Here is a 26834-nt window from a genome sequence, read left to right as displayed (position 1 = left end):
GAGTGTGCAGGGTGGGGGCACAGAGCAGGGTGGTCCTTCTGCAGACTCAGGGGTCATGGTGAACAAACCATGGCACCAAAGGAGCGGGACTGAGGTGCCTGCACTGTGCCATGTTCCCTGGACACTTAGCAGGAGCTGCTGCAGGGAAATTTTCCCCACGAATTCCCAAAACTGCTCATTTCCATGTCTGGTCATACACCCAAGACCCAGTGAGGGATCTTTCCTACGTGGTCACCTCTGTCTTCCTCTATGACTCAGTGACACATAAATCCATCACCAGTTTTAAATAAGATGACAACCAGTTTCCCACTGCCACTTGTTACACCAAGTCCTACAGCTCTTGCCACAGTTGGTGTCTTACCCAAGCCCACCGAAGGACACCTCCAGCCACATCATGTCCTCATGGACTTGTTCTGACAAATACTGAGACAGGGCATTGACTGAGATCCCGCCAACTGGCCTGGGTCCAATGCTCAAGTCTATCACTCAAATAATGTCACAAAACCCCCAAAATCTCTCTCAGCTTCTCCTTGTTCAAAATATGATCCAGGCCTCAACCATCCTTCTGGCTTCTGCAGGATTTGTTCCAATCTGTCAGGGTCTTTCTGGTGCTGGGGAGCTGCGTTCTGGGGGCAGCATTTGTGATGTGGTCTGCTGGTGGGTTAACCTTGGCCATGGGGCAGCCAGCCCCTCAGCTGCTCATCCTCTTGCTTGACTCAACTAGATAAATAGAGAAAATCAACCAGCAATGCTCCTGGGTAAGGATAAAGACAGGGGGATAGTAACCGATCCCCGTTAAGGCCAAAGATGTGTTGTCTTCCTATAGACCAATGTCATTTTGTGACAATTAAAACCAGTTTGGATTGTGAGGAATAACGACCAACACATGAATGACCATTCCCCTCACAGTTTCTCCCAGGACCAAATTACTCCATTGCTCCCAATTCATCTACACACCCACAGCCATGGAGGCACTAGGGGGATAGTGAAGAGGGGGTTGATGGTACAGAACGTCTCTGCTGCTCCTTCCTCCTCACACGTCTCCCCTTCTCCAGCATAGGTCCTCTCCATAGACCCGACCATCTTTGTAGTCAAAGGCAATGTGTTGTTCATTTCTTTGTGTCTAACTTCTCTTGATACTCAGAGAATGAGAGACGAGAGAAGATTGGAAGAGTCTCTGGACATCTTCTATTTCAAGACGCAGCTGAGACAGGTCAGCTTGAGCAAGTTAATCGTGGCCTTGTCTAGGTGGTTTTGGAATATCTCCATGGATGGACATTCCACAAACGCTCCTGGCAAGTAGATCCAGTGATTGATCACCTGCAAAGTCAAAAAGTGTTTTCTTAGGATCTTGTGAAATTTTATATACATTTGTAAGAATCTCACAAGGCTTTTGTTCTCCAGACTGAAAAGGCACAGATCTGTCTCCCTTTCTTCCTGGGAAAGATGCTCCAGTCTCTTCAAACAATTTGATGGCCCGTTGCAACTCTTGCTTTAGTAGGTCAACAACATTCTTGCCCTGGGAAGCCCATCCTGGACACAGCACTGCAGATGTGGCCTCAGCAATGCTAAGATGAGGGAAGGGTCACCTCCATCCATCAGCCAGCAATGCTTTTCCTAATGCAGCCACCACAGCTGTTGGCGTTTGCCATGAAGGTGCATCAATCATTCATTCTCATCTGCTTGTCCTCTGGCACCCAAAGGTCCTTCTCTGCAGAGCTGCTCTCTGGCTGCCCTGCCACCAGCAGGATAGCCACAGGAGGGCTGGATCACAGCCTGGCCTCCCCAAGGAACTTGCTCAGAACCAGCACCAGCAGCAGCAGAAGCTAGTCATTCTTGGAGATGAGCTTCACCTCTGGCACAGGCAGCACGGTGCTACTAAGACACCTGGGAGAGCAAAGCCCTCTCCTGCCAGGGCTGCACAGCCCAGGCCTGTTGCCCTCTGGCCTTGGCCACTGCAGCCTTTGCTCTCATGCTGGGAACCTCCTTCCTCCTTCTGCTGCCCCCTGCCATCCCCTCCAGCATCCTCTGCTGGGAAGCAAACCCTTCCCACACAAGGGCTCCCATCCCTGGGTACCCGGTTTCTGTGTGACAAGCCTGCCCTTGTCCCTGGTGCCACACCTGAGGTGCTGCAGCCCACATGGGCCCCAGACCCCACCGCCTGGGCGCGCGGGAAGCAGGAGCCCCCTGTGCCACCACAGAGCTGTGACATCAGTGCCATAAGTCCTAGAGTAGGGGCAGGACAGCTCCCACGGCTTTGGTGGTGGATGGAGACACAAGGTCTGTAGGGGCGACCTACGGGAAAGATGAGGAGTGGGGGATGCTCTGTGTGATGTCAGGGCAGCTCAGATACATGGGGCTCTGGTATTGGACAGGCAAAGAGGTTGAGTGAGAGCTTGTGTGTGGATCAAAGGAGAGACCAGAAAGAATGACACAGTGGTAGGAATTAGTTGTGGTTTGACCCTGGCCAGCACCTAATCACCCAGAATCAGTTGCTCAGTGACCCCTTACATGCTCAGCATGATGGCGGAGAGGCTCCAAAGAAAATTCACAGGTCAGAAAAAAGTTCAACAGGAGAAGCAAAAGCTGTGTGTGCAAGCAAAGCAACATGAGTAATTCACTCACTCCATGCCATGGGCAGGCAGGGTTTCAGTCATTTCAGAAGAGCAGGGCTTCTGCACCATCTATCAGTGACATGGGAAGATAAACACCATTACCATGAAAGTCCTCTTTTCATCCTGCTTTCCTTGTGCTGTTATTATGAGCACAATGTCCCGTGATATGCAATAGCCCTTTGGACATTTGGGGTCAGTTGTCCCAGCTTCTTGCGTCCCCCCAGTCTCTTGAGCAGAGGCAGAGTGCGAAAAAGAGAAAGCCATGGCAACTACTCTGCAGCAGTAGCCAAAACACTGGTGTGTGGTCAGCGCTGTCTTAGGAAGAGACACAAAGCACAGCGCCAGAAGGGCTGCTGTGAAGAACATGCACTCCATGCCAGCCAGAGCCAGGACAGAGTTACAGGTCATACGGTCAGGCTGAGGAATGGACAATGTCTTCTTCACATGCTCCGAGGCAATCTGTGGGTCACAGAGCCTGGCTTTTCTGGAGGAAGCAGTCTCCTTGGTATTCACTGCACAGGTAAGCAAGGATGCCAAGAGTCCAGGGCCTTGTGGGCAAGTTCCCCATGCCCAACAGCCCATCCAGTCTGATGCCTGCCTGGAACTGGGACACCCCAAAGAGGAAGAGCTGCTCAGGGATGTGAAGACCAGTGCCAGCCTTGGTTGTAGTGAGTGTGAAGTTGTGGTGACCCTGATCCCCAGTCATGTGCGGAAAGAGATCAGTAGAGCACAGACCTGAGACAGGAGGGAATGAGAACCTGGCCTGTTGAGGGCCCTGGCAGGTGATATCCCATGGGGGCAGGACCCTGAGGGTATCCCTGTGCCTTCCTGGCCCTGATCAGATTAAGTGGGGCCTCCACCCAAAGCTTTGTCCATGGCTCCAGGAGTTCACTAAAGCCAGGCAGGAGTTTCAGGTCCAGCATCATCTACGCTGTATGTGTGTGGGTCTCTAGGCACAACCATAGACAAAGTCTTGCCTGTCCATGGACCTTGTCAAATCGAAAATATTCAGGCTCACATCCCAGTTTGATTCTTGATGGGGTGGCCAATGAAAGGACTTTATGGCCCTCAAAGTCTTAGGGCCTTTCTACTTCCTTTCTTCTCATCCCTACATCAGTTGATGGGAAGAGGGGAAGGAAGAGCAGGTCAGGCTTCAGGGTGTCACGGACTGAAAGGGGGGAGAAAAAACTCTTACCTTCAGCTCTTTCCCAAAAGCCTAAAATCTTCCATAGAACTGGAAAGCACTGACATTCTTCCACGACCCCCACTTTTAGCAAAGAAGTTGAGAGTTCCCAAGCAGAGGATTTGTTCCCATTCTGTTTACAGCTTCAAGCACCCCATGATGTGGAGGTTGGTCATTGCATTATCTCCTGCCAAGAACATTCTTATTTCCACACCTGAGGATTGCCTATCACATTCCTGCCAGGCACCACAGCTCCAAGACTGGCTTCATCCTCCTGACCACCTCCCCGTTGGGACTGGCAGGTCACTAGGAGGCTCCCAAGGCCTTCCCTTGTGCAGGCAGAACAAGGGCCTTGCCCTCAGTTTCCCCTCCCAGGAAAGTGTTCCAGCCCCTGAGCATCTCAGTGACTCTTCACTGAACTCACTCCCAGTCATACACATCTTCCTTGCTGTTATGGGTCCTGTCTCGAGGCACTGAGACACTTCTTGCCTCAGTCCCTCCCCAGTCAAGGCCCAAAAATGAACACAGCAGTCTACACATGGTGTAATGGGCGATGAGCATGGGGACATCATCACTTCCCTCACTCTCTTGGCAAGGCACCTCTTCATACACTCCAGGACACTGCTGGCTGCCTCTGCTACCAGGTCACAGGGGGGGATTGTGTTTTGCCTTCTGTCCCCCAGCACCACCAGGGCCTTTTCTGCACAGACACTGCCCAGCCAGGCAGGTCCCAGGCCCTGCAGCTGCAGGGTGTTAGTCCATCCGAGGGAGGTGCAGACTCTGCCCTTGGTCCTTCCTGCATCTGTGCAGCTCCTGACAGGGCAGCCACCCCACCTGCCAGGTTTTCCCTGGATGGCATCCCTAGGGCACAGGAATGGGCCTCCGAGTTCAGGGCCATCACCAGACCTGGTGCCAGTGGCCTCCACTGGGCCATGTGTACAGCTCCTAAACCTCACAGGGCACAGATCAGTCCCCTGTGCTGCCCGCAATGCCCCAGTATGTCCCAGTGGCCTCCAGGTGGGGTGTGAGCCCCTCACCACTGCTCTCTCAGCCTGACCATCCCACTGGTGTTTTACCCATCTCTTTCCATACGCACCCAGAGTGTCATGGCCTCACTGGGGCAGAACACTGAGGGAGACCATGGGCGGAGTTTTGCTGAAGCTGAGGGAAATGACATCCACTGTGGAGCTCCTCACACACAACTGCAGGCTGTCAGGTTGGCAAGGTGTGATTTACCCTTGGGAAATCCACCTGGACAGTTACCCTCTCAGGTGCCAGGAATGTCACCCAGGAGGACTCTAAGTGGTGGCACACCCCTCCCCAGTGGGGGTTTGTGCAGCCTCTGGTTCCCCGAGTTGCACTTATGGACTCCTTCCAAGACATCGCAACAATGCTTGTCCTTCCTCACAAGTAACTTCTGTCAATTCATGGAGCTTTCAAAAGGGATATTTCAAAGAAATATTAATTTTATAACAGAACTTCACCACCATTATTATTACAGATATACCACATCCTTAATTTATCTCATCCTCCTTATATTTGTACCTGACAAGGAGGCAGTGTCGACTTCTGTACTCCTGCATTAGTAGTTCCTGAGACCCGATTGCTCTGCTAATACCATACCCCTTCAACACCCTCCTTGTGCCCCATGACCTGACAACAGAAAAGCAGTCTTTTTTCTTTCAGATTTATCAAATGTATTTCGCACAAGCCATTTGAGAGGAGAAACAATCTCTACATGAACTCCTTGGGTTGCGTTGACACAATTTATGTATGATCTTCTACCTCTATGGCGTTTTTTCAGGTTGGACAGACCTCTGGAGATCATTGAGTCCACTCCTCCAACTGAGGCAGGGTGAGCTAGACCAGCTTTCTCAGCAGCTTGTCTAGGTAGGCTTGCGATATCATAGAAGCATAGAAACAGAGAATTGTTTAGGTTGGAAAAGACCTTAAAGATCATCAAATCCAAAAGTAATCTCAGGACAGCCAATTCCATCACTAAATCATGTCCCAAAGCAGTGCGCCTGTGTATTTCTGAAACATCTCCAGGACTGGTGATTCCACCAGCTCCCTGGGCAGCCTGTTCCAATGCTTGACCACCCTTGCAGTGAAGATGTTTTGCCTCATATCCAATCTAAACCTCTCCTGGTGTAACTTGAGGCTGTTGCCTCTTGTCCTGTCATTTGTTATGTGAGAGAAGAGACCTACCCCCACCCATCTACAACTGACTTTCAACTACTTATAGAGAGCAGTAAGATCCCCCTGAGCCTCCTCTTCTCCATACTAAACCACACAAGTCCCCTCAGCTGCTCCTCAACAGACCAGGGCTCCAGACCCTTCACCACCTTTGTTGCCCTTCCCTGGACCTACTCCAGCACCTGAAAGTTTCTCTTGAAGTGAGTAGCCCAAAATGGAAAAACAATGTTCAACGTGTGGCTTCAGCAGTGTTGAGTACAGGGGGTTGATCACTGCCCTGGTCCTACTGGCCACACTGTCTCTCATACCAGCCAGGATGATATTGGCCTTCTTGGCCACCTGGGCACATAGATGGCTCATGCTCAACCATCTGTCAGCCTGCACCCTCAGGGCACTTTCCCACCAGGCAGCATTCCAGAAACTCTCCCCCGAGCCTGTAGCGTTGTGTGGGGTTGTTGTGACCCAAGTGCAGAACTGGCACTTCTCCTGGTTGAACTTCATACAATTGCACACACACAAATGATCCAACATGTGCAGATCCCTCTGCAGAGCCTTCCTGCCCTCAAGGACATCAGCACTCCCACCCAACTTAATGTTGTATGCAAACTCACTGAGGGTGCACTCAATCCCCCTGGCCGGATCATTGATTAAAGTTCTGGAGCAGGACTGGCCCCAGCACTGAGCCCTGGGGAACACCACTCCTTATGGGCTGTCACCTGGATGTCACTCCATTTACTACCACTCCTGGGGCTTGGCTGTCCAGCCAGCTCTAACCCAGTGTGGAGAACACCCATCGAAGCCATGAGCAGCCAGGTTCTGCAGGAGAATGCTGTGGGAGACGGTGTCAAAGGCTTTTTTAAGGTCCAGGTAGACAGCATCCGCAGCCTTTTCATCATCATCAGCGCAGGCCAACTTTACAGTCCTCGCAGGCACATGTGCAAAGAGCTCTGGGTCAAACAGGCTGGGTTCATGTCTTTGAGTAATGGCAGTGGATGCTGCCATACGGGGACAAAGAGGCTTGTCACAGATAGAAAAATAAATGCACAGGAGTTTCCAGAGGTAACTTGGAAATTATTTGTGAAGAGCCATGGGTAGCTTATGGCTGCTGAGAGACATCTGACTGCATCAGCTTCTTTACTGCATTCTTCAGCTCCTGGTTCCTCATGCTGTAGATGAGGGGGTTCACTGCTGGAGGCACCACCGAGTACAGGACTGACATTACTGGATTGAGGGATGGGAAGGAGACTGAGATGGGCTTCCGGTAGGCAAAGGTGGCAGTGCTGAGTAAGAGGGAGACCACGGCCAGGTGAGGGAGGCACGTGGAAAAGGCTTTGTGCCGTCCCTGCTCAGAGGGGATCCTCAGCACAGCCCTGAAGATCTGCACGTAGGACAGCACAATGAAAACAAAACAGCCAAATGCTACTAAGAAACTAACCACAAGAAGCCCAAGTTCCCTGAAGTAGGCCCGTGAGCAGGAGAGCTTGAGGATCTGTGGGATTTCACAGAAGAACTGGTCCAGGGCATTGCCGTGGCAGAGTGCCAGTGAAAGTGTATTGGCCATGTGCAGTAAAGCGTAGAGAACATCACTGCCATAGAAAGCTACTGCCATGTGGACACAAGGTCTGCTGCCCAGCAGGGTCCCGTAGTGCGGGGGTTGGCAGATGGCCACGTAGCGGTCATACGCCATGATGGTGAGGAGAAAATATTCTGCTGAAAGGAAAAATACAAAGAGAAAGGCTTGGGCAGCACATTCTGAGTAGGTGATGATCCTGGTGTCCCAGAGTGTGTTGGCCATGGCTTTGGGGAGAGTGGTGGAGATGGAGCCCAGGTCAAGGAGGGAGAGGTTGAGGAGGAAGAAGTACATGGGGGTGTGGAGGTGGTGGTTACACGCTACAGCAGTGATGATGAGGCCATTGGAAACGAGGGTAGCCAGGTAGATGCCCAGCAACAGCCAGAAGGTCAAGAGCTGCATCTCCCGCGTGTCTGCCAATGCCAGGAGAAGGAACTGGGTGATGGAGCTGCTGTTGAACATCTGCTGCTTCTGAACATGGGGACCTGTTCAAGGAGGAAAGACAGGGACAATTTAGGAGAGACTTCTCTGAGCCAAGTGAAAGCCTTTCTCCTAGATGTGTCCCCGCTGCCCCATGTCCCCCCCTCTGCCGTTCCTAGGAGAGCTCCCTTCAGAGCCGTGGCTGGAGCTGTGCTGAGTGTGCTGTGAGGAGCAGGGGCTGTGCCCGCTGGCTGCCCAGCAGTGAGCCCTGCTCTGCAGCAGGGGCTTCATGGGAACCGTGGGGGCAGGGGCCACTCCTGGCCTTGGACTTGGTCAGACCCAACTGCTCCCAGCGCAGAAGGGCCTGTCAGCATCTGTTCTGCCCGTGCTGAGCAACGGTCATGGCCAGAGTCAGGTCAGGAGGGCTTTGTGCTGTGCTCAGGGAGAGCAGGGTGAGTGCTGAGAGGCAAGGGGACTGTCTGTGCCTTAGGGCAGTGTGAGGGAATCTGGTGTGTCCCTCTAGCTCCTTCGCAGCTGCCCAGCTCTGCTGGGTGAGGAGGTACCAAGGAGCCTGGAACTTAGGAGCTAAAGGCTGTGATGGGTGGGAGAGGAGAGAAGACTTGTGCTGTTCAGGGAAGGCATCTGCAATGTATGGCACAGCTGGGTGGTGATCCATCTCCCCCACTTAAGGTTTACCCTCAGCATTCCTCCACTGCCCCTGATCCCCTCTGTCTGTACCTCACCGGCCTGGAGCTGTCCCTGCCAGCAGCTCTTTCTCTGGCCCCATGGCTCTTCCCTGCCAGCGCTCACAGAGCCCAGCTCAGCCCCTGTGTGCCCAGCTCTGCCCTGCAGCCTGAAAGAACAGGTCACACAAACCCTGATGGAAAAGGAAAGCTGATGCTGGTTTCATCTGCAGTGTGCTGGGGAGGGAAGGCATTTGCTCAGCTTCCTCATCAACCTCCCTGTGATGCTTTCAGCATCTCACCTCCTGCTGTGATCTGGACAGCTCAGTTTCCATTGCTACCAAGTGGAGCCAGAGAAAAGTGGCAGCAGAGATTCAGGCAAGCACAGAGACTAGCTGGACACCCCTGCCATGAACTTTGTCATGAAAAGTCTCCTTAGAAATGATCTGGAGCTGTGAGCAACCCTGTCACATGCAGCACCCACTCAAAAGCACAGGGAACTTTTCCTAATGGGGATCACTCCTTCCACCCACAACTTCTCCCCAGAGCTCCATGGGAAGCTCCTGGGCAGGCTGAGAGGTGCCCCTGGCAGGCGGCAGAGCCCCTGCCCCAGCACACAGCCCCCTGGGCTGCAGGGACCCTGCTGGCAAGGACAGCCCTGGGCACCCCTGCCTGCACAGCCACCTTCACAGCCCTGCAGCCGGCCCTGGCACAAGGCAGCCCACATGCCCTGGCCCTCCCACGCTGCAGCAGGGAAGCCCTGCTCTGCAGCACACTGGCCTCCTCCACAGCACAAGGCTCCCACACGGTCCCACAGGCTGGGGGTGCCCCAGCTGCTGCAGACCCGGCTAGGAACTGCAGAGGCATTGCCCTGCAGCCACAGACTCACCGGGTCAAGGGCTGTGCAGATTTCTCCAACAGTGAGCTCGGAGCATCCTCCCACCAAGGTCTGCTTTTGAGCTCTCCCTGCCTCCCTCCTCTGCCCCTCTGGGCTCCCTCCAGGTGTCCCTATGGCTACAGGGGAACCTGCTGGGGAACAGCCTGATGCAATCACGGATGTTTTGTATCTCAGCTCTGCAGACACACTTTTTTCCTAGCAATGGCTTTTCTCTGATTAGAAAAAAGATTTCAGCATGAGAATCAGCTTTTGTTAACCCTTCAGTAGCCAGCACAGAAGGAAGTTCACAGGAAAGCATCTCAGATCTCCAATGTGGGGTTTTGGTGTGTGATGTCTTCAGTTACTCTCACACAAGGTAGGCATGTAAGTCTGGGTTTGTAGTCTCAGGCCTACTAAGACTCAGCTCCTTTTCCCAGGCCACGCCTCTGCTCTGAAGCAAAGCCTTTGCACCCGTGGGCTCGGGGACACTTGGTTCCAGGTTTCCTCATGGCAGAGCTGGGCTGGTGCCACAGCTGGGGGGCTTCAGCCCAGATGGTCAGCAGTGCCCTCAGCCAGGGGCCCACGCAGAGGCAGCTGGAGCCCGTCCTGGTTCAGACAGAGCTGTGACACTGAGGGAACCAAGTGCCAAGGCAGGTGGCAGAGCTCAGCACAGCTGCTCGGCAAGGGCAGCAGCCTCCAACAGCCCAGGCATCCACCACGCAGTTTAGACCGGTGAGGCAATTTCAGGGCACGTGAAGGAGTGTTCCCTCCTTCAGGAGCAGTCACAGAAGACACAGAGATACTGTGTGGCCTCTGCTGAATTGAGCAAGGGCAGGTGTGGATACAGCTGAGGTTGTCTCTGTCCTCTTCTCCTCTGCCTTCCCTGGCCAGTTCTCCCAGGCCTCTGTGGCTGCAGGCAGGACTCTGGAGGAGAACAACCAGCACTGGGAGGGGATCAAGTCTTTTGAACTCAGGGAGTCTTGAGCAGTCCGTGGGAGCAGAGGGGCGTTATCCCAGGGAGCTGAGAGAGCAGGCTGCTGTCACAGGGAGGCCACTCTCCATCCTCTGGGAAAGGCCATGGAGACTGGGGGAGCTGTGGGAGGTGTGGCAGCACCCACCCATGGCACGCCCTTTTAAAAGATGGCCAATGTATGACTAGGGGACGTAAAGGCTGTGCCCCAGAGCGTGTCCACTGAGATAATATTTCATGGTGTATGAAAGAGAAGTTGAGTGGGTTGATGCAGGGGAGATTGTGCCTGGACATCCTCTTTGCTTTCTGTGAGGAAAGGACAGGATTTCTGTGCTTAGAGAGAGCAGTGGTGGTCTTTCAGTGGAGGTCAGTAAAGCTTTCACATTCATCGCCTGCAATAATCTAATTTCCAAATTCTGATATTGTGGACTGCGTGGGTAGAGAACTAGATTGGAAAAAATACCTGGATGGTCAGTCTCTTAAATACGTGATCAGTACAAGGTGCTCTGCCTGGAGGCATCCATTTAGCAAGATCCTGCTGGGGTCTTTCCTGTCATCTGCCCTGTTGAACCTAGTGTGTATGACCTGGAGGAGATGAGAGGGTGATTTTTCATAGCATTTGTAGATGTCACGACACTCAAGATAACAGACACTGCACTGGAAGGCAGGGTTGCCATCCTAAAGGACATAGGCGGGTCACAGGGATGTGCCAAAAGTAACCTCATTGTATGCAATGAAGAAAAATCCAGAGACTCGTCTCCAGAATGGACTAAGCCCCTGCAATGGCAGAGGCTGGGGTCTGTATGACTGTGAAGGAGCTCTGTAGGAAAGGCTCTGGTGGTTCTCGGATGTCATCAGGCAAAGCATAAGCCATCAGCAAAGGCAGCCAACAGCATCCTGGGCTCTATGAGAAGGAGCAGGGACACTGGAAATGGTTATCCCCCTCTAGTCAGCACATCATACAATAGATGCAGAATATGTGGAATCCAGAATACCAGAGACATTGGTGACATGGACTCAGTTCAGTGGAGGCCCACCATGGTGGTCACAGGTGGAGCACTTGCAATGTCAGAAGAAGTTGAGACAGCTGGGCTTGTCCAGCCTGGAGAAAGGAATGTCTTGGGGGAACATGCAGCAGCATGGCAGTGTCCCCAGGAGGACACAGTCAGGCTCTTTTCCATGCTACAAGGAACAAGGACAAGATGCCATGGGCTGGAGGAAGACATGGTCAAAGTATATACAGGGAGAAGCTTTTCCATCATGACGACAGTCAAGTGCATATCCAAGAAAGTAACAAAGCTGTATCCAAGCTGTATCCAAGAAAGTAACCAAGGTGCCTTTGGATAAAATTTTGAGTCATCTGGTCTGGCCCTGGTTTTTATAAGCGATTGGTAGAGAAACATGCCCAGGTCCTTGCCAGCCTGAATGATGTTGTGTAGAAGGATTTTTAAAGGACCGAGGACATATGTTACCATTGTCCAGAGTGGACAACCCAGGCCTGTTAGTTGAAGCTGCAGAGCAACTTTAAATTGTCCTTGAAACAAGGAGTGAGAGAAAGAAAACAAGCTATGCACAAACAAGAAGCCAGGTGCAGAGCAAGTCCTGGGAACTGCAAAATCAACACACTCTCATCGGCACACTCTGATCAGGCGCCTGCAGCATGCCCACCAACCAGCAACACGAACACCCGCGTGACCAGAAACTTTTATCCAATCACCTGTGTGTAAAGTCGCGTGAGCGGTTGGTTTAAGTTATACATGGAATTAGATGTGTCAATTAAACTTTTAACTAGTATCCTCTTTAAGAGAGGTGAGAGCACTAAAGAAACAGAAGTGGAGGCTTTAGTTCGCTGGGCACGAAAAAAGGATAAGATTCCCGAGCCCGCGTTATTGTTTAGTGTTACTGAGTGGAGAGAAGTGGGAAATTGCCTCTGGAATAGTACAATTGAGGGAGGTAAGGAAGGAAAAGAAGCTAGAGCGTTAGGAGCTATGTGGCGGTCGATAGTTAACACTCTGGAAACTATGAAGGCGGAAAAAAAGGTAGCGGCAGCAGCTATAGAAGTGTTGCGGGGAGGTGTGGTAGAAAAGCCGGTAGAGCAGAAGGGTGACTCACCTAAGCCTTCTCTCTTGGCTACACTTTTCGGAGTTGGGCATACTCGTCCTATGAAGGGTATGTCCGCCCCTGCGTGTTCAACAGTGCCGGAGCTTTTAGATAAGACAGCGGACAAACCAGAAGTTACTCCTCGGGAGCCTGAGGTAACTGAGCCAAACCTGGAAGAGGCGGCCGAGCCTCCCTAGGAGGGCGGGGCAGCGCGTCCTGCTGCACCAATCGGAGCTGTGGGTGGAGCAAGGCCATTTCAGGAGGGCGGGGCAGCGCGTCCTGCTGCACCAATCAGAGCTGTGGGTGGAGCAAGGCCAAAACAGAGGGTGGCAACAGCTAGTAGGTCTCGTCAGGGCAGGCAAAAGCGGCGTCCGATGACGTTTCCTCCTCTTCCTGAAACATCATCAGACAAATTTGAGGAGGATAGCGGGGAGAAGCCTTGTGATAACAATACAGAGAAATCCTTACAGGAGGTAATAGATAAATAAAGAAACCTGGAAAAGCGAGTTGAAATGAACCTGCCTACTACTTCAATACCTGTAGTTCCTCTAGTTAATGCAACTACCCCTCTGATGCTGAACTCGGGAAAAGATCCAATTCTACAGCAATGGTCCGGTGCTGTTTGTGATGCATTTTTGGAGGGTGACTGGCAGGTGACCAGCTCATTAGCTTGTCCTGTAGTGGTTAATAATCTTGATGCACATCACTGGGACATGATTTATGAAAGGTTAATGATCAGATTTTAGAGATGGGTGTGTTGCAATCAGCTATTCCACCTTTGATGATGATCCCTCAGATCTGGCAAATTGTTGTGATAGACTTGACTGTTTCTTTATGATTCCCTTACACCCTGATGACACACAAAGAGCCTCACTAACGATGATTTGCAAACGTTCCGATCCTGGTTGCATGGCACTGAAGCCAACGGTCCTCGAACTTATTCACCAGAACAGTGGGCTGCCCTAGAAGTTGTGTCCTGCAAGACTCAGACTGGCTGGTGTGGTCGCCGAATGGTGAATCATCCGTTATCTTTCTTGGTTTGTAATGTTGCCACTTCACCTTTTGCCCTTATTTTGCAATGGCAAAAGAAAAAGGGGGGAAATTCGGCCATCATTTTAGAGTGGTTGTTTTTGCCATTGCAACTCAGACATCGTATTTTAAGTTGCCCTGAAGCAGTAGCGGCCTTGGTGAGAAAAGGAAGAGACAGGATTGTTGAAACTGATGGGACTGAACCGGCAGTTATCAGTATTCCAGTCCGTGGTGATGATTATGGGTGGCTCCTGAGACATTCAACAGCCATACAGGAAGCCTTGATGGGTTATACAGGTGTTGTACACAACAACCGGCCAAAAGGACCTCTCTGGAAAATGTTAGAACATTACCAGTGGATTGCAAGACCGTTATGCTCAAAAAGATCAGTTGACAAGCCAACGGTGTTTACAGATGTAGGACGAAAGATGAAGAAGGCTGCGTGTGTTTGGCAATCTGATAATCAGTGGCAGAAACACATGATCACCGGTGAACCATGGGACAACCTTCAAACCTTAGAGCTGAAAGCAGTGTGCTGGGCATTGAGAAGCTTGAACGGTACACCTGTAAACATAGTATCAGACTCATTGTACGTAGTTGGTGTAGTAGAGCGTATTGAAGATGCCTTGTTGAGAGAGACAAAGAACCAACATCTTGGTGGAATATTTCTACAACTGCGTGGTCCTCTTCGACAGAGAAAACATGAATTTTGTATTATGCATATTAGAAGTCATCAGTGGACCATTGGGTTGGGCAAAGCAATGCTAGAGCTGATGAAGCAGTCAGCTGTCTGGCAATAACTTCTCCAACAAATAAGTTTGAAGAAACTCGTAACAGCCACGAGATGTTTCATCAGAATGCAAAGTCTTTACATCGACAGTATCAAATACCCATAGCAGATGCAAAGAGTATTGTCCGCTCCTGTCCTCAGTGTAGTCATCATGGACCTGGTTTAGGGGTGGGCACTAACCCAAAAGGTCTGAAGGCACTTCGGTTTTGGCAAATGGATGTAACACATGTACCTGACTTTGGGAAGCTTAAGTATGTGAATGTCACAATTGACACATTTTCTCATTTTATATGGGCCACTGCACAAACCGGTGAAAAGGCATTACATGTGGAGAGACACTTAATGTCTTGTTCTGCTGTCATGGGAGTACCTGTAGAAATAAAGACAGACAATGGTCCAGCGTAGAGTAGTCAACGAGTCGCAAGGTTTATGACAACTTGGGGAATTAAACACATCAAAGGGATTCCTCACTCCCCAACAGGCCAAGAAGTTTTTAAAAGATCAAACCGTACCCTGAAGGATTATCTCCAGAGACAGGAAGTATCGCAGGACATAGATGTAACTAAACGGTTGACTAAGGTGTTGTTTACCTTAAACTATCTCTCCCTTATGGAGGATGGAGAGGGACCACCTGTTGTTATACATCACCAAACAGTACAAGGGAACCAAACAACTACAGTTCCTGGTTTGAATGTTCTGTAAAAAAATATGGCTTCAGGTGTATGGTAAGGACCTGATCTGGTGTTATTTATCGGTAGAGGTTATTTTTGTATCTCCACAGATAAAGGACCTATATGGGTCCCTAGCAAGTTTGTGCGATCCGTATGTCAAAATCAGAAGACGGAAGAGAAGACGCAGAGCGAGCAGATGGAATAAACTGTCTATGTTGTAAGGGATGTAACCCGCGGGTATTGTGCCAATGTATGCTATGTGGGGTAAAACTGTTCTGTAAGCCAAAGCTGTAATGTAAATGGTGTAAAGAGTGTATGTGTTTAGATTAGTAACCGGGCATGAAGCAAGAGAAAACATACGACTAGTGTAATACCATGCTGATTGGAGACAATGTACATCATCAGAATCTGTGAAAGCATTTGTGGATTGTGGTGGAATGTTAAAAAAAAAAAAAAGTGGAAATTGTAGGACTAAACATATTTGAGTGGTGGACTTGGTTTACGGTCTTGATGAATTTTTTAACCGTTGGCCAAAGTATTTTGCCATCTTGCCTAGGACAAACATATGGGTGACATGGGCAAATATCATGGGAGTAACAGACTTTTGTTTAAGTCTGCAACAGGCAGACAACCCCGTTAGAAATTGTTTAATTGGTATTCCCAAACAGCAAATGTCCTAGCCTCCATATTTATGCCGGGGGCAACGGCAGCATTAAATGCTAAGAATATATGAAGGTTAGCATGCTGGGGAAAGAAAAAATTTAATCTTACATCACATATTTCAAATTCGTTATTGCTTGATGTAGATAGTCTTAGGCATGCTACGTTACAAAATAGAGCTGCAATAGATTTTTTGCTATTAGCACATGGACATGGTTGTGAGGATTTTTTGAGGCATGTGTTTTATGAACCTTTCCGATCATTCCATATAGAAGCACAAGACGTTGTCACAACTGCAGGGAAACATGAAGCATATTCTTGCTGATGATAATCCCTTCAATGAGGATTGGGGATAACAGGTTGGTTAAAGACTTTATTGATGGAAGGAATACACTTTGTTATAATCATTGTTGTAATGTTTTTAATTTTTAGCTGTTTACTTTCTTGTTTGAAGAAAGGTTTAACATCTATTGTGAACCAGAAATAGGTTGTCCAAAAAGAAAAAGGGGGATATGTATAGGGATTTTTAAAGGACCGAGGACACATGTTACCATTGTCCAGAGTGGACAACCCAGGCCTGTTAGTTGAAGCTGCAGAGCAACTTTAAATTGTCCTGGGAACAAGGAGTGAGAGAAAGAAAACAAGCTATGCACAAACAAGAAGCCAGGTGCAGAGCAAGTCATGGGAACCGTGAAATCAACGCACTGTCATTGGCACACTCTGATCAGGCTCCTGCAGCATGCCCACCAACCAGCGACACGGACACCCATGTGGCCAGAGACTCTTATCCAATCAACTGTGTGTAATGTCGTGTGAGCGGTTGGTTTAAGTTATAAATACGACCTGTTTGCTCAATAAAGTGAGCACGGCATGTAGCCATATTGGTGTGATTGTCGTGACTTGGCCGACTCTCCACGGGGGACCCTCTTCAGCAATTATAAAGTAATTCATTACAGACCCAGACTGTCTCCTCTATTTTTTGATTATTGGGTTTGGTTTTGCTTACAATAATGTTGTCATTGCATTTGTAATTCAGTCTCAGCTTTGCTTTTCTGCCCCAGTGGCTGTGTAAATGAGGATCCCTGCTCTCCACCAGTTTGAACAAAATAAAGGGCCCTTCAGTCACTATTGTCCCCTGAGATCCTTCCTCCAAGGCCTATTTGGGGCTGCAGGGACAGTTTCTGTATGCAGAGCTGGATGGGAAAAGAGTCCTGGCATGGCCGCACTGCCAGGGGGTGGAAGCCCTTGGCTCTGCAAAACCGTCCTCTTCCCACTTCCACGCTCCTTCTGATCCCTTGCGTTGCTGTCAGGCCTGAGTGTGCTGGCAGCCTGGTCACAGCCGTGCTGCATGGCAGTGCTGTGACCGCAGGCAGGGACAGGCAGTGGCACCTCTGTGACACAGCTGGCCTCCATGAAATGTTCTGTATTGACAGAAACCACCGGAATGCAGCCCTGGGATGTGCTCCCTTGAACCGAGGTGCCTGTCTCCACTGCTCATGACGAGGGCCATCTCTGAGAGGTGCCGAGCAGGGCGCTACACCCCCGGGCTGAGGTGCTGCCAGCCTCTGGCAGGGGCAGCAGGAGGCCAGGCAGTCACTGTGCCCGCTGCAGTGCTCTGCCTCCGCACGTGCCAGGGAAGGGCTCACTAGCGGCATCCCTCGAGATAGGAACCTTGGCCAAATGTATGGAATGTATTTATTAAGGCACTGTATACTGTGATGGTGTGCCTTTTCAGCTCCTCTTTGGATGACACCAAGCTGTGTAGAGCCTTTTATCTACCTCCTCTGCTTCACCCTGCCTTGAGCAGGATAGCTGGACAAGATGACGTTCAAGGGACTCTTCCAACATGAGTTATTCTACGGTTTCATGAAGCATTTTCTTAGAGAGCTCTTCAAGACAGAATAGCAGGAGGAAGAAGGAAAAACTGGAAGAAAGAAGTGGAGGTATAAAAAGTACCAACAGAAATACCACAGTTCTTCTGAGGAACACTTCTCCACTCAAAACATGAGTAGGAAATCTATTAGATTAAAAGATCCATGAAAGAATCTTCCCTTTATCTGCTCAGGTACTGGGTCACAAGGAGGGTTCTGGGTTGGGATGCCTGCCTGAAGAGTGGTTTCCCAGGTGTTGGAGCTTTCCTTGGAGGTAGGAAAGAGCAGGAGAGAGAAACAGTGTCACAAAGTGCAGCTTAGAATGTTGAGAGTGGAGATCAGGAGGAGGAAATGTCACTCAAGGACTAAGGCTGTGGTAAGAGAAGTCCTCCAGAAGGAGTATGAGATCTGAGGAACAGAGTGTGAGGCTGGACAGACACCAGTGCATGTGTGGAAACGCCAAGGTAAGAGCAAGGTGGGGAAACCAGTTGGGTGTCTGCAGCCTTCAGTGAAAAAGCAGCAGCTGTGGGACAGCGTAGGACACTCTGTGATGGACATGGCAAAAGGCACTGGTAAGGCTGGAAGTCACCGAGAGAACCAAAGGCTTTGTCCCTGTGGTTACAGGCACTGTCTGCCACCAAGGCCTATGAGGATATAAGTTGTCCTAAGGCCCTGGGGCCTCATGGCCTCCTTGCTACCACTTGCAGAACACTCTTCTCCCCTTGAGCGATACTGCACAGTGAAAGTTCCCAGCATTGGCCACAGCCTGCCACCCTGAGGCCTGGCACCTGCACTCTGCTGCTCTCCTGCCTCCCTCGCCCTGGGAGATGACACTCCACCATTTCTTGCTCCTAGAGCCAAGGTGGACATGGATGACTCAGGGTTTCAGATCCAGCTGAGCATCACAGCTGTTGGCCCATCTGGTGGCTGTGCTAAAAGGCTGATGCAAAGAACCTGCAGACACCTAAAGGAGCATTGTCACTGTGCTGTCCTGTGACTGTCAAGGGGTGGTGGCCTGACCATTGTCTTGTAGGAACCCACCAAGCCTCATTCTCACAGATCCCCTCCTTCACTCACCTTGGTGTTGGTAAGGTTGTTTAGCTCACACGTTTCCAACTCGTCTCATAGATGCTGTACATTGGGTTTTATCCTTTCTCCCATAGGTTATCAGAGAGGTACCACTAGAATAGTCTATTAGCTCAGCATTGGGCAGTGGCTGGTCCATTTTGGAGTCAAATGAAAGTGTCTCTTATGCCCATGGAGTCAGCTCTTGATCTCTTCTCACCTTTGCCAGCCCTACAAACACCTTCAAACCGCTCCCAAACCCTTGCCATGTAAACCTGCAGGATCCCTAAATTCCCCAATAAGATGTCAGGTTATTGATCCTAAGGCTTACTCACACTGGTTAAATAAGACTTTTCCCCCTTCCCCTCCCTGATCTAGGTTATTTCAGAGCAGAGATGTGCTGGACCACAGCTGTGTCATCAGGGCCAAAATCAGACGTGTCACAAAAAAAAGCAGGTACCAAGTGCCCAAGGTCCCATGAAAGCACAAGTTTTGCGGCAGAGCATGCTGGGCTGGTTGGCAGTTGGCACTGTAAAGGTGAAATGAGATGTCCCTAAGGGGAGCAAACCATGCTGTCCTTGGGACCAGAGAGATGCAGGGCTGGGCTGTGCAGTGCTGGCAGGAGAGGGCATTGCTGCTGTGTGATGTCTCTGCAGCCGCAGAGGACCTGTGGTGCAGGTGAAGCTGATGTCCAGGAAGGTGTCCTGGTTTAACCCCGGCCAGCAACGGAAGACTACCAGCAACCAAACACCACACAGCCACTTGCTCACTCCCCCCCACCCGGAGGGGTGAGGAGGAGAATCAGAAAGGAATGTAAAACTTGAGTGTTGAGATATGAAGAATTTAATAATTAAATTGTTAAGGGATAAGAACAACAGTAATAACAATAATAATAGCCATAATGATGATGATGATGATAACAACAACAATAACAACAACTAGGAATGGAAAGGTGGGGAAAAAAGGTAAAATCCAAAGGAAGGGAAAAGGAAAAAAATAAACATCACGTGATGCACAGTACAACTGCTCACCACCCGCTGACCGATGCCCAGCCAGTTCCCAAGCAACAATCCCCCCAGCTAACCCTCCAAGTTTACATAGCAAGCGTGCCGTCCCATGGTATGGAATACCTCTTCGGCTGCTTCAGGGCAGCTGACCTGGCTGTGTCCCTTCCTAGTCTCTTGTGCCCCTCCAGCATTCTGGCTGGCAAGGCCCAAGAAACCAACAAGTCCTCGACTCTAGTATAAACATTACCCAGCAACAACTGAAAATATCTGTGCGGTTATCAACATTGTTCTCACATCACAGCCAAAACACAGCACTGTACTAGCTACTAAGAAGAAGATAAACTCCATCCCAGATGAAACCAGGACAGTATCCACTCCTTACTCCATACCATTTATGTCATGCTACATTTTCCCATACGTCATCCTCATCACTCCTCCTGTACTTTATATAAATACACAGATATCACCCCTTAGTCTATGGACCCTCCCTATAAAATCCATTGAGTTCATTTAGTCCATGATGTAAGGCTCCATCTGTTATAACAGTCTTTCTGGGCAAGGAGGACGGTATGAGGTGTTAAATTATTCCACATTGAAGCCAGTTCTAATCCTACTACAGCTGTGCTGATCTGGTTTCACCAGCCAATCTTCGCTGGTGTGGCAGTCGAAGAAGAAGTAAGGTTCAAATCTTCCCATCTAAAGACGGTAGAAATGGATGCCACAAGATTATCCAGTCTCTCCACGGTGTGGCTTCAGATTCTACCATCATCACCAAAGACAATATACAGCATTACATAACAATTAACATCACTTAATTTATTGACTATTTTCACCCATAATCAATTCCCCTTGATGCGCACGTTGAACTTCCCCACCTTCCCGCACTACCCACCAAGTGCTCCCAGGCCCTTGAGCAAAAACAGTCCCACGAATGGGTTTGCCTTTGCCTGAGGCAGGAATGACCCCGACTGTTTTCTCAAGCATATTTGTAAGGTGCACCACAGGACCTTTATCCCCCTCTACAGTACGCAAAAGCTTTGGCTGGGCAGGACCAGCTCGGGTAGCAGATCCTCTGGTATTAACCAACCAGGTAGCCTTTGCTAGATGTTTATGCCAACGTTTGAAAGTTCCACCACCCATTGCTCTCAGTGTAGTCTTTAACAGTTTGTTACATCGTTCAATTTTCCCAGAGGCTGGTGCATGATAGGGAATGTGATATACCCACTCAACACCATGGTCTTTGGCCCACGTGTCTGAGACTGTTTCAGAAATGAGTTCCGTTGCCTGATTCAGTTCTTCCCGGGGTGCCATGTCACCACAAGACCTGTCTTTAAAGGCCTAGGATAGCGTTCTGGGCACTGGCATGGGGCACAGGGTATGTTTCCAGCAAATGGTGGTTGCTTCCACCATTGTAAGCATGTGTCGCTCGCCTTGGCAAGTCTGTGGAAGTGTGATACACTCAATTTGCCAAGCCTCACCATATTTATATTTCAGCCATCATCCCCAATACCACTGAGCCTTTAACCATTTGGCTTCCTTAATTGCAGCGCATGTTTCACATTCATCAATTACCTGTGCAATAGTGTCCATGGTTAAGTCCACCCCTCAGTCTTGGGCCCATCTATATGTTGCATCTCCTCCTTGATGACCTGAAGTGTCATGAGCCCACCGAGCTATAAAGAATTCACCTTTATGTTGCCTATCCAAATCTACTTGGGCCAGTTCAATCCTTCCCAAATGGGTAGGATTTAGGTGACATCCATCAGACAAAGTATGGAAACGCTGTGGTGAGAGCAAGGCGGGGCAGCGAGATGGTGCCTACAGCCTGCACGGAAACAGGGGCAGGTGTCCAACCATGTAGAACAGCCTGTGGTGGAGATGGAAAAGGATTTTAGCAAGTCTGGAAAGCCTGAAGAGAACCCAGCTCTTTGTCCCCTTGGCTATGGCAGCTGTTTCTGACACAGAGGCCTGTGAGAAAACATGTTGTCCTCATGGCACTAGAGCATCATTGCCTCCTTGCAGCCCCACCGGGAAGCTGGACGTTGTTGTGCCATCACTGTCCTTCACTGGGCATTGGATCCCCCACCTTCCATGGTCCCCAGGAAGAGCCCTGAGCCCTGTGTGAGGGACAGCACCGACCTTCCCACAGGCTGCAGGTCACGGCTTGGCCTTTCTGCTTCATCAAGCAAGCCAAGGCTTTGCTCAGCAGCACAGCTGCCTGCACAGCGCCTTTGCCTAGCTGCACTCACAGCCTCCAAGGATGGGCTCTAACAAGGCCATGGGGACGCTTCCTCGGTCATGGCCCTCAGCGGGGCTTGTTAATGCTTCCAGGGACTTTGGGCTTTGCTTCTGACTTGGTGTTCTTGAGAGGTTTCTTCAGTCTCCTCTCATGATCTGAATTCACAGCACCAAAGACACCCTAGGCTCATTACAAGGCAGAAAGCCCTGACAAGCCATGTCTCTCCCATCAGAGACATCTGGTCTTCAAGTCTTGCTTGCACAGTTAATGAGATAAGTTTCAGAAGTACAGTGAAAGAGGAAGGCAGGTAATGACCACTCTGGAGAAGAGATAGAAGGCTTTTCCAATTGCTCTTGATGCAGAGTGTCTCCTTAATAGGTGTGGCCAGGTGGGAAAAGCAGTCCCTGGAGCTAAACACTGTGTGGACAGCCTTGCTCCTCAACTCTCCAGCCCCACTATTTCTCTTCTTGTCTCCAAGGGATTTACAACACTTTACATGAGACTTCTTCAACCAACTCTGCAGCTGAATATAGCAAGTGCTTGGCAGCAATTATTGTCTACTTTCCTTAGAGAACAGGGTGTTAAAGACAAATAAAAGAGGGCTTTCTTATGGAGGGGGTGTGTGTAGGGGAATGGGTTAGAAATTAATAAATAAAAAATATATTGCTCAGCTGTATTATTGTTAGTTCAAGCAGATCCCCATGAAGTCTGTTGCCACAACTGAAGAGTTGCCCATAGGGAATATTAGAGACACCACTGAAAGACAGTCCAACTTTTCCTCTCTGAACCTTAAAGGAGAAGCTACATAGGTAAAACGGATTGGCATGATCATAGAGGAAGAGAAGAAAGGCATCAGGAGATGAACTTCTTAACCCAGAGCTGTAAATCAGGAAACCAGGACGTCGGCGTATTCCCAATGTCTTGAATTCCATAGAAGGTGTCAACTTTCTGGGACTTATGACAAATATTACGATGTTTCCAAATCTTTTTTATATCTGTAGAAATCCCCCCATTTTAACGTACATATACTCAATAACTGGTATTAACAACAGCACAGGCTCTGCCTTCAGACACCAGCTTCATATCTAATGCCATTCCATTTTGCACAGCTATAGGGACTATTTCTCAAACTTCTTCCTGCAAAGCCTTCATGGCACCTGCAGGGTCCTTGGCCATCTCTTCCATTCCTGTGCATCTCTTTATCACTGCCTTCTCCAATTCAGGAACCGCTAACCAAGGAGTAACCAAGGCCACAAGAAGGTGGATGATCTGGGCTATCATTATGACACCCATGACATCTGAGAAGCTCATAGGCCACTAGGAGGCACGTGGCCATGTTGGCAAGTTTGAGGTCCCTGGAGTCTCCAGTTCCTAGGGGATTGGCCACCAGCAGCCCAGCTGGTTATGGCTGCAGTAAGAAAGGCACTTGGACTCTGAGACAAAGTGTCATTTCAAATGGCCTTGGTTAGAGCAAACTCTCCACACACGGAGACAATCGTGTCAGCTGTATTCCGTCCCTTCTGAGGCTGGGAACACGGAGTTTACAGCGTTGGGAGGGTGGTGCAGCAAGTTGTGCGGATCCTGCCTGCAGAAGGCTTATCCCACATTGTCTCCTGTGAGACCTTGAAGTGCTTTCTGCCAGGGAAACCCATTCTAGTCATCACTTCTCGTGTTCTAAGAGGAGATGTTCACTTGGGAGTTGGTAACTGCAGTCCCAGGTAAAGGTAGGGGCGTGGGGTTGGCCATTCACCAGCAGCTTCCTGCAGATTTCTTCTTCCAATATGGCTTATTCTGCAACCCAGGGGCACACTCAGCACAGACCAGCCTGAAGGCCAAGAGGTACGTGGAGCACAGCACAGGCCTGCTCAGGTTTCCTGTGACACTCATCACTAACTCCTCCATGTACAATGGTCCTCTGCTCAGATTCTCTGAACCTCCTGATGAAAGTTAGAAGGAGAGCAATATCTCCTTTAGATCACTAGAGAAAGGGACCTGTACTTGAAGTCCTTTCATTGAAGGGCAGGTGGAAGGTGATGCCTGAGCTGACTTGGTGGGAATGCTCTCCTGGACTTGTTTTGAACAAAAAGACAAGGCAGGAATGGCTCCAGATGTGGAGGGCAGCTTTGACTGGAGTATGGGTGAAGGTGGTGTGAGAAACCAAGGGACTCTCTCAAAGCTTGTTTACATCCCTGATGAGCGCTGTGAGGCTTAACAGTTGTGAACAGACACTGTGCAAACAGCTGCCTGACATAAGATTTCGGCTGGGGTCAAGGGCAGGCCACATGGCTTTGAGGGCTGTGCCTAGACATGGACAATAACCGCTACCTGTGCAGTAATCGCATGTGCCCCACAGAGGAGTGCGGTATGTCCTGTTTGGGAAATGCCCCCCCTGAACACCCTAGCAAAGACTGTGCTACCAAACAATATGTGGGGATGCACAGATCCCCATCACCCATGTGAATGGAGACTATGGATCAAGGGGAAGCTGCTGGATCCATGGTGGTGACTCTCTCTTGCAACTCTATCTTGACTGATTGCTAGATTTCTTTCTTTCCAATCTTTCTCTCTTCCCTGTCACTGTTTTCTTACCACAACACGTGAATGTTTTGTTTACAAAAGTGCTCAATACATTTCCTTTATTAAAGGCTACTGACCTTGTTTGTGTCTATCTCACTCTGAGAATCACAAAGAATCATCCCAGCTTGGGTCATCCCAGACCGGAACATGTGGTAACAGAGTAGAAAACCCTGAGAGAAGTCAGCAAGAAAAGTTGTAGCAGGGTTGGGTAGAGAGGAAAGATCACCTCCAACAACCCTTGGGCAGTGCTCTTCATAACAGCCCAGGATGCCGTGGGCCTTATTTCTTTGAAAGGTGCAAAGCCAGGAGAAGAGGAGGCTTTGGGGACACCTAAAAACAGCCTTCCCATATCTTCTTGGGACACAGCAGCAAGAAAAGGCAGCCAGGGTCTTGCCTCTTGTGCATGATGGGAGCAAGAGAGCTAATGGGCATCAGCTGAAGTGAGGGAGGACAATCTTTCTCCCCATGAAGACAGTCAAGCACTGGAGCATATGTCCCAGAGACCTTGTGCCATGTCCATCCTTGGAGATTTTCAAGACCCACATGAAGGAAGGCCTGAGCTACCCAATCTGACCCCATAGCTCATCCTGCTTTGAGCAGCACATTGGCCTGGACACCTCCTGAGGTCCCTTCCAGCATGAATGATTCTGCATCTCAATCCAGCATGGATCTTGCCTTCATGATGGGAGGGCAATCACCCAGGTTCCCAGCAGCTGTTGAAGCCAAACAGAAAGTTGGTCAGATGACCTGTGACTTTCTTTTCCCACTCCAAGCATTATTGCTTCAATACAGGGTTGCTCGGCAGCTACGCCCAGAGAACTGTGATTGATTCCAATTCTTCACCTTTTCCTTCCTTTGTCCCTCTTTTCCCTTGCACAACTGCTTCCCCTTGACCATCCTTGTATCCCCCCATGCAAGCAGCCAGCCCAGCCTTTCCCTTCCCTCCCTGGCCTGTGCCTTCCTTCCTTTGGTGACTGAACTTTTCAGAGGGAAAGGAGGGAAGGAGTGGCTGGGTGGCTGCTGGGTTATTTCCCAGAGACAAGCCATTATGGTAAGGAAGATGTGTATAACTGGGACGGGGTTCAGGAAGGAAGAGAGGCATCCAAATGTCCCTAGGACTTGGAGGGCCATGGTGTCCTTTCATTGGCCACCTCATTAGAAATCAAGCTGGGAAGTGAGCCTGAAATTCTGAATCTACAAGGTCCAAGGACAGAAAAGGCTGTGTCTATGGCTGTGCCTGGAGACCCGCACACCTACAGCATAGATGACACTGGGCCTGAATCACCTCCCTTGCTTCAATGGTGTCCTGGAGCCATGGACAAAGCTTTGGGCCCTAGGCCCCAGGTGAGGCTGGTCAGGGCCAGGAAGGCCTAGGGATGCTCTCAGAGCCCTGCCCTGCCCCCATGGGATCCCACCTGCTAGTGCCCTCAGCAGGCCAGCTTCTTATTCTCTCCTCTCCAAGGGCTGTGCACTGTTGCTTTCCTTCCCCACATGCCTGGGGATCAAGGAAACCACAACTTCATAGTCACTACAACCAAGGCTGGCACTGGTCTTCACTTCCCTAGAGCTACTCTTCCACTTTGGGGAGACCTAGGTCCAGAGGAGCATCAGACTGGGTGGGTTGTTGGGTCTGGGGAACCTGACCACAAGCCCCTGGACTCTTGGCATCCTTGCTTACCTGTGCAGTGAACACCAAGGAGAGTGACGCCCCCAGAATAAACCAGCCTTTCCCACCCATTGTTTCTCCTCCCATAGTATCTCACAATCCAAAAAATATTAATTGGTAAGAAATTAATCATTGGCAAGACAACACATCTTTGGATATGACAGGGATCAGTAAGTGATCTCCCTCTCTTTATCTTGACACACAAATGTTGCTGGTTTATTTTCTCCCTCTGTCCAGTTGAGTCAGGGGAGTGAATGAGCAGCTGGGGCACTGGCTGGCTTCAGGCCAAGGTTAACCCACCACAGGACCACATCAGGATTGCTGTGCCCAAAATGTGGCTCCCCAGAAAGAGAAAGACCCTGGCAGATTGAAGCAGGTCCTGCAGAGGTGAGAAGGATGGGTGAGACCTGGAGCACATTATGGACAAGGAGAGGCTGAGAGAGTTGGGGTTTTATTTGAGGAATCGTTTAGAGTGAAAGGCTGGCGCACTGGGCCCAGGGCATCTGCTGGGATGGCAACCCTTGGCCTGTTTCAATATTTGTCAAAACAAGGCCATGAGCACATGATCCGGCTGGAAGTCTCTGACCACGGCCTTGGCTGAGTGACCAACTGTATCAAGAGCTATGGGACACTTGTGTGTAAGAA

At 50.0% G+C, this 26834-nt stretch overlaps 1 protein-coding gene across 1 annotated transcript; it reads right to left on the bottom strand.

The window, feature by feature from the left end:
• Positions 1-1188: 1188 nt before the first annotated feature.
• LOC102051567 (olfactory receptor 14A16-like) lies at positions 1189-23227 on the bottom strand. Its single transcript, XM_055700535.1, has 3 exons — positions 23104-23227; positions 7181-8049; positions 1189-1320 (listed from the first exon to the last, which is right to left on the bottom strand). The coding sequence occupies exons 1-3, from the start codon at positions 23225-23227 to the stop codon at positions 1189-1191; spliced, it is 1125 nt and encodes a 374-aa protein (XP_055556510.1).
• Between the last annotated feature and the right edge of the window lie 3607 nt (positions 23228-26834).

Source organism: Falco cherrug, unplaced genomic scaffold (assembly GCF_023634085.1).
Source record: "Falco cherrug isolate bFalChe1 unplaced genomic scaffold, bFalChe1.pri scaffold_44, whole genome shotgun sequence".
In the NCBI taxonomy this organism is placed as follows: domain Eukaryota; kingdom Metazoa; phylum Chordata; class Aves; order Falconiformes; family Falconidae; genus Falco; species Falco cherrug.
Note: the sequence above shows the minus strand (reverse complement) of the source record. Positions and strands in the feature narration are given on the sequence as shown.

Coding starts and splice junctions, on each gene's coding strand:
- LOC102051567 (XM_055700535.1), bottom strand. CDS start 23,227: ATGATAGCCCAGATCATCCACCTTCTTGTGGCCTTGGTTACTCCTTGG. Junction 8,050..23,103: donor GATGGCCAAGGACCCTGCAG/GTGCCATGAAGG, acceptor CTCCTTGAACAG/GTCCCCATGTTCAGAAGCAG. Junction 1,321..7,180: donor ACTCGGTGGTGCCTCCAGCA/GTGAACCCCCTC, acceptor TTGACTTTGCAG/GTGATCAATCACTGGATCTA.